We start from the raw sequence: 7,658 nt of genomic DNA on the forward strand, positions 1-7,658 counted from the left end.
CCTGGATAAGAAAAGAGGCTCTTGTAAAGGTTTGTCCTCCTTTTCCTTTGCGTTTCATTTTGTGTATTGCTGCATATATCACTACGTCGCACTAAATCCGTCCCATGTGTATTATTACACTTTTACAGCATGCAGCATGTTCCCAGGCTAAGAACTCCAATGGTGAGTCAGCATTAAGGCCTCAGGGTTCTGCAGAAAGTCAATTGGTTTTCTTAGATAAGCTAAACTTTAAAGGGTTCGCCAGATTGAATATTTATGTTATTGCATTGATCCATTTTGAGAATTTCTGACTTTGAATGTGCTGCTGATGTTGCAATGTGTAATAAGGATGTTATATGGTGATTTTGGAGGGAAACTATATCAAAGATAATTTTGTTTATGTATCAAGTAAATGTGTATTTGCTTGCATTAGCCACGCTACACAGCACTATATGTAGATAGTAAGTGATTACCGGCGTCTCGGTCACACAAAACCTCTTGCCTTTTATTTTGACAGCCAATTTGACAGATTAGAACAGACACACAACCAGTGGGATCAGCTGAACTGCTGTGGCTCAACGCACTATTTTTGCTGAGAGAAAAAATAGGCAACACATGTTTAATCTCTAGATGGACCACCTGCAGACGAGCTGTGCCGACTAACCCCTGTGTATTTTGTACAGTCATGGTCCAACAGTCTGCGTATCTTCAAATTTGTGTGTTAAGATGTCAAATGTTACGTCAGCATTGGCTTGTTTCAAAGATGGTAATTATTTTAAGTATAACGTTATTTTAGTTTCAGTGAAATAAAAAAATAAAAATCAGTAAATATGTGAAAATTACATAGTTCAATTTATTGATTAAGTCAAGTTGCTCAGCTATGCAGTTCTTTGATACACAACACAACAGCAGGCCTGTTACTGCTCATTCTGAATGAATCACATGACATTAAAATGTGAAGGCTCCTGTAGTTCTATGACTCATTTTCATTCTACCAATGAGCCAATAAATACGTATTTTTCTTTTTTCTTCATTACGGTTCTGTTTTTTCAATCCCTTCATTCAGAAAGTGTTAAAGAATAATACAGTAGTCCACTCAGGCATCTGAATTTAAGAACTTAACTTTATAAACACAGCTCTTCCAGGTTGACATGGTAGTGGACAGGGCGTGTAGCTTAGCAAAGGGTCAATTCCTTATTGTTTGATGCAAAACATGATCTTTCTCAAATTAATCTTTCTCTTTCTCAAATTAATCTGAACCTAATAAATAAAATTTTCTGATTATTTTGAGGCTAAGAATACGCTCACCCCTTGTTGAAGAATGAGTAACAAGGCCTTAACGGATGTACTATTGGGGTTTTCCTCAGAAAATGAATCTACAACCCATAGAAGCCGGCCGGGATGTCGAGTTAGCACCTCGTGGCGGCTTTCTGTGGTTCCCCACGAGTGGAATGACAGCAACGCGGCATGACATTTCATCAATAAAAGGAGGGTCGGCTGAGGGGGTTTCATTTCTAATCCAGCTGGTTTATGTGGGCTCAGGCTTACTCAAAAGCCTATTCAGATGCATTAGACGTATAGCATGAGGAAGGACAAGCATGACACAACACTGGCACCGTTTGGACTTAATAGTAGATTCTATATCCTGTTGAAAAAGGACCTGTCTGAAGTGTCAAAGCCTGTATTTCCATTTATTATTCAATCCACGAGGTGAAATATCACTAGAGGAAACGGATGGACCTGTTACATAAAATTCAAAATTAGAACGCCTTTGAGACACAAGATGTAGTTCTGTTAGTGGTGAAGTATGTTTATCGCATTGACTCATAAGCCAGAAAACAACATTTTTGGAAACAATGACATATGAGGTAAGCCTGTGTTGGTAGCAAAATTAAAACGGCTTTAATGTTTGTTCAAGATCCATTTTAAGAAATATCAAACTCAATTTACCAGACATTGTCAGACAGCCTTTCTACAGCCTCAGCTGTTGGGCAAGGCTTTGCTTTGAGCTGAATGCTAATATTAGCATGCTAGCATTTTGTCTTAGGTGTCAGGTTAGCTTGCTTACTGTTAGCATAGCGTTATATGCTTGGGTTTCACACGTTAGTGGCTTAGGTGACAATTCATCTTGTAGAGCAGATAAAGAAATTGAAGATTTCTGTTGGCGGTGCCAAAAGAAAAGTCTGATTTGCTGAGTGAACATGTCAGGCTGCTAATGGGACAACGACAACAACGAACGGGTGTCCACAGAGAAAACATAACAGGAATTGATTACCGCCCATAAAGGAAAATAGATCAGCAACTGCAAAAACAAACTGTGTAAAAGACAACCATGTTTATGTTTATGCTGTGGTGACATATTTTATCTACTACATACTAAAAGTGGTATGAATGTTAAAGACAGATTGCGTTTGACTTGTTGTGCACACTGGTACTTGACCTTGAGAACATTAATTCCTTGTTCTTTAATTGACATTCCCTTTCCGGAGTCACAAATGCCTCAAAGCCGAGACAAGGACAGCTTATACCACATAAATGCCATGACCTTGATTATGTTACATAAGAGGAACACAGCAGACAAGGGGATAAGTACCTTGTCCAAAACGTGTGATCTCGGAGTTTGTTTTCGACAACATACTCTGTCAGTTCAATGAAGGGTAACACTTGAAAGAGAACACCACATTCTGTTATTAGCTTTACAGTCCAGATTCTGCCACGTTACCTGCTAGTCACCAAAAAAAGAAATGACCATAGTTTAATGCTTCATGTTTCCATAACAGCCAAGTGTAACAGCTCAAACTCTAATGTATCCTTTGAACTCATTTGCCTTTACTCACACCAATTAACACTCTACATAACCGGCAGTGAAAGCACCACTTACCCCATGGCAGTTCAAGGAGTATGGCATTTGTAATGTGGTATCTGAACGCATCAGATAGCAGACAAATCAAATGAACTCTGCATTTGTTTTCTTGTCAGCAACTGTTCTGTGAAAGATGAGCACGCTGTCATCGGTAATTAGTGCGGTAAGACACAAACTTCACCACTAACTCGTCATTGGTAGCCCTTCCCTCTCGCTGGCCGAGGTTATTCATCCCTCCTTACATCATGCAGTGCCCACACCACCACCCGCCCCTTAATAACAACCACCCGGCTTTGAGCATCCACCTGCCTAGAGAGAAGAAGCCTCTCTTTGACAGTCACTGTCTAGGCAACCAGCTTGGCAGCTAAACCTAACGCGTCTTCCCGAAGGATTCAATATCCAGTAAAACCCAGACAGCGCAGGTTTATACCTTCTGCAAAGCCGTCTCAGTGGGAGTGAGGACAGAGCTGCAGGTAAACCACTTTCCTCATTCTTTGTTTGTCTGTGTTCTTGTGTGACCCAGGGGTGCGTCCTGACCCTCGGTCAGCCTTGGGTCATGAGCTCCAGGTGGATTATGGTTCATGAAACTATAGTAAAAGGAGATTTACTAGGGGGGGTGACAGGATGCTCTTGAGTGGAATCTACTTCGAGGTCTGGATCTAAGAGTTGACTTTCACTCCATGAAAGTGCTTGTTTGACGGCACTGTCGGGTATGAAGAAATTTTGCTCTGTGCTTTTACTTTTTCTTCTGCATCTGTGATAAAACACGAGCCAGTTATACAAGGGATGTCGTTACCATTGTAAGTGTCCATGTAACCAAAGAACGGATGTTCAGCTGCAATGAGAAAAAAAACTCTTTCTGTGTCTCAGCCCCCTCTTCTCTCCATATTGGCTTTTTAATGCTTTTTGTTAATTGTTTTGACTGTACTTTTAATACGCTGATGTTTTGGGAGCATTACATTCCGAGAATTCCACCTCTGAAAATTGAGTTAGCAGATGCCATGCAATGATGCCTGGTGCAACCATATGAAGGTATTACGGGGTTACAGCTAACTATAGCTTGGGAGCTGAGCGCCATCAGTGTTTGTTGTGCATTCAACATGACTTGGCCTCTGGATGACCGCCATCTTAATGTTTGCAAATCCTCAGATCGCTCCCTTAAAAGGATTTGTTATTGTCACGCATAAAGAAACTCAAGGTGACACTACATGTCAATCTTCTGTATTGTTGAACAAAGATGTGGCACATACTGAGGAACATAAAACGCATAGTTTATGTTATAAGATAAATACTAAGTAATATAAGTTTATGTATATAAATATACAGGTTTTTCCAAATAAGATGCCTGATGTTGGTGTTAATGTTTGCATTCTGTTCACAGGTTGCCCTTCTCACGGTTATAGCTCGCCAAAATGTGGAAAACAGCGAAGAACAAAGAACCCACTAGCAACAGACGATGTACAGTATTGTCATTCACCTCCTTCTGCACATCTTTTTTATGCCTACTTGTGTCCCATTTTACTAACTCATGTCCATCTTTTGCCAACAAAGTGGACAAATTGTCCATAACAGTATTTTCCAGTGATTATCTGGAATGTAAGCAAACATTAGTCTTGGCGAGATAAAACCATATTCAATTGCCGTCTACAACGCACTAAATTATGTGGAAGTCAATTCACCCCCCTAAGTGGAGCAAACTGAGCTGTAACTAATGCTGCCAAAACAGAGCGTATCGCTCGAGTCAAAAACAACTCGGAGGTTAACAAAGAACTTGATGTTGCATTCAGTGGAGATTAGTACAGCTTCAAACACTTTGAAACATGAAGGGTAATGCTGAGGACACAAATGTCTGCCACTAAAGTCTTTATTATGTTTGTATTCATATTAAAGGGGTATTCGTCGTTTACTGTTGAAAACAACGGTTACTGCATCTTTCTAGATGAAAGTCAGTTTAACACTTTCTCTGCTACCAACATTTAGAACAATTTTTATGAGGCAGCACTAATCAATATTTTTATAATCATGTATCAGATAAAGACATGAAGATTGTGTCAATGTGAAGGGATAGTAATGAAACTTAACAGGGCTTTACCAAAATATGCATTTATTTATGGTTTTAAGTATCTCACTTATTTCAGCTTCACTTTCATTGTGTTATGTTAGGTTGCAGCGGACAGTAAATAAACAAAAAATCAAACGACATTTGGAGAATAGCGAGTGAGTTGTTGGAAACTAAAAACGGTTATTAAATCTCGTTTCACTTTAACGGTTATAAAACATGTTATTGCTGGTTGAAAAATTTATATTTGTGCATTGTCAGTTTTCATCTGTAAAGCGCAAGGAATGTAAAAAAAACTTCAGACACATGCTGCACAGGATCTCCATCAGAATTATGCAACATGTATTATAACATGCCCCAATAATAAGCACTTCAAAAGATCTTCTCAGTCAAACTTCAGTGATCCACTGAGGATGAGAAAAAAACATCCCTGGATTAAGGTCGCCTGCCTTCTGCCCTTTGCGGAGAGCCTCCCAGTGCTTCAGTTTATTCAGGCCTTTCCTTTTCCACATTATGGCCGACTGGGTCACTTCCACTTCCTCCACTGTTTATTTTGGGCTCTCACTCAATTACTTCTGTCTCACTCCCTCAAACATTTCTCTCTCTCTATCATCTATCCATGACATCCATCTAGAAAATAAAAAAAGTAAATTGATGCTTCACGTACAGTATAGATAAATATATCCACTTCATATCCGACAGCCATAGCGTAGCATTCACTCCTATTAACTGATCTACTGTAACTTCTTTCCCCCCCAGGTTTCTCCATCGTCCATCAATACATTCAGCGTTTTAATGAAGTGTCTGGCAGCAAGTCAGGTGAAATAATAGAGAATGTCTCCTTGAACTGCTCTACGGTTTGAAAACAATTCAAGGCAGTATCTCTTATTAGGAATAATGGAATTTATGTTGAATAATATATTGGGTATTATTGAATACCGTGCCCTGCCTTTGGACTGATAACATATCTGTTTACTGCATTGCCAAATCTGTCGCCTATGTTTGGCAGGGTGCCTTTCACCTATTTCAATCCTTGTCATAATAACCTTTAATCCATGGATTAATGTTGTGCTCCATCGACTCCCGTGTGATCCTCTATCTTTGCACATTCAAAGCCTGATAAGAAAGTGTTCAGCTGCAATGCACGTTGGCAGACGATCACAATGTGGAAGTCATGCACTGATGTTTTTGAGATGCTTGAGGGAATGAATCTGTCGTGTTTTCAACTAAATAACATATTTCCATCATTCAGTGAGAATCTGAGAAAAATACATATCCATCACCACAGCATCCCTGGGAAAACATTTGACACTCCTGACATCAGCTGGTAGCAAACAATAAGTAAGTCTAGGCAGGGAAAGGCCAATTTGCTGAGGTCTGTAGAGTCCCAGAAAAACTGAACGTTCTCCGTGTTTGCTTCGGACTCTGGGAGCAGAGATTTGACCTTTCCCATGCAACCCGGGGGGTCGGATGTTTTGTAAGATAGCAACAGGACAGACATGTATTGTGTCCCTAAACCACTCAGCCCTCAACCACTCAGTGGTCTCAGTGAGGACTCAAGCTGCAGTTGTCTGACTGTGAACACACCATTACAATGGTCCAGTCTACTGAAGATGAAAGTTTTTCCAAATGCTGTTGAGACATAAGTCCTCAAAACCTTGATATATTATAGTTTAGGCCTATTAACAAAAGCAGCATTCCCCACCTGAACATAATATCTTTCTATTACACTTGTGTTTGTTTTTGATTACAGGTTATAAAGTACTTTGCTCATAATTAACCGTTTATTTTCATATATGCCGGCTTTGTGTAGCTGTCATCCGGATAAAATCCATGACTCCTGGAGTAATGATTACGCAGTATGTAATAAACATACCGGAGGGGAAAAGCACCCCAGATTTTGAGAGCACACCGGTGCCAGAAAATATCAAAGAAGGTGGGTTTTGTTATAACCAGTAGAAAAACTGAAATATTTATGCTGTTATCCTAAAAAAGATGTGACAATAAATCAAAGAAAGGTTGATGGGTTAGAATGCATAGCACTATTCTCGAATATTTGTTAATGATATGAAAATAAAGATGCAGTATTTTCATGAATCCTCCAGGGAACATGGCCATTTTTAAAGTTGTGGTGAAAGGGGATCCAAAACCGGAAGTGTCATGGAGAAGAGCTAAAGGGCCCGTTACAGACAAGAAGAAATTTCACAGTAAATATGATGAATCAACTGGAGAACATATATTAGAGGTGAGTAACTAAATGACCACACCTTTGAACAGTTTAATATCACAGTAAAACAGAATGAACAGTAAGGCTGTAATAAAATACGTAAATTCAATGTACATCTGATGAATTGCTATTATCTCGCATCATTGGTTTTTCTAGATTGTCAAAGTGTCTGGTGCGGAAACGGATACATACAAATGCTACGCTGCCAACGAATATGGAAAAGCTGTCTGCAAAACGACTTTAACTGTGATTGAGGGTGAGAGTGAAGGCAATAGTCGCTAACTAGCATTGTAATTCCCCTCAACATGTTTTCATTTGAAAGAAAGTTATTTTTGTGTATTTAATCATTTAAAGAAAAACTAGAGTTTTAAAAGCTTTATCTGACAAACACTAAGAAATTGGAGTTGAATTTCCTGCTTTCAGCCTCGAACCATCCCTCAGACTTCAGAAAATTGCTTCGGAGAAGGCAAGACAACATAAACGACAGCAAAATATCTTGTTAGATATTTGAATAAGTGTGAAAATTGAAT

At 39.3% G+C, this 7,658-nt stretch overlaps 1 protein-coding gene across 1 annotated transcript; it reads left to right on the forward strand.

Annotated features, from left to right (window-relative positions):
* The first annotated feature begins 3,149 nt into the window (after positions 1-3,149).
* Positions 3,150-7,631, forward strand: LOC144386221 (immunoglobulin-like and fibronectin type III domain-containing protein 1). Its single transcript, XM_078086150.1, has 7 exons — positions 3,150-3,315; positions 4,224-4,300; positions 5,661-5,720; positions 6,715-6,837; positions 7,007-7,146; positions 7,285-7,384; positions 7,552-7,631. The coding sequence occupies exons 2-7, from the start codon at positions 4,255-4,257 to the stop codon at positions 7,629-7,631; spliced, it is 549 nt and encodes a 182-aa protein (XP_077942276.1). The 5' UTR covers positions 3,150-3,315; positions 4,224-4,254.
* The last annotated feature ends 27 nt before the right edge of the window (positions 7,632-7,658 follow it).

This window comes from Gasterosteus aculeatus, chromosome 2, assembly GCF_964276395.1.
Source record: "Gasterosteus aculeatus chromosome 2, fGasAcu3.hap1.1, whole genome shotgun sequence".
Taxonomy (NCBI): domain Eukaryota; kingdom Metazoa; phylum Chordata; class Actinopteri; order Perciformes; family Gasterosteidae; genus Gasterosteus; species Gasterosteus aculeatus.

Bases quoted from the DNA above. Each gene is read 5' to 3' on its own strand.
- LOC144386221 (XM_078086150.1), top strand. From the start codon at position 4,255: ATGTGGAAAACAGCGAAGAACAAAGAACCCACTAGCAACAGACGAT. The intron at 5,721-6,714 runs GTGAAATAATAG...GGCTTTGTGTAG, and splicing joins AGTGTCTGGCAGCAAGTCAG to CTGTCATCCGGATAAAATCC. The intron at 7,147-7,284 runs GTGAGTAACTAA...TGGTTTTTCTAG, and splicing joins CTGGAGAACATATATTAGAG to ATTGTCAAAGTGTCTGGTGC.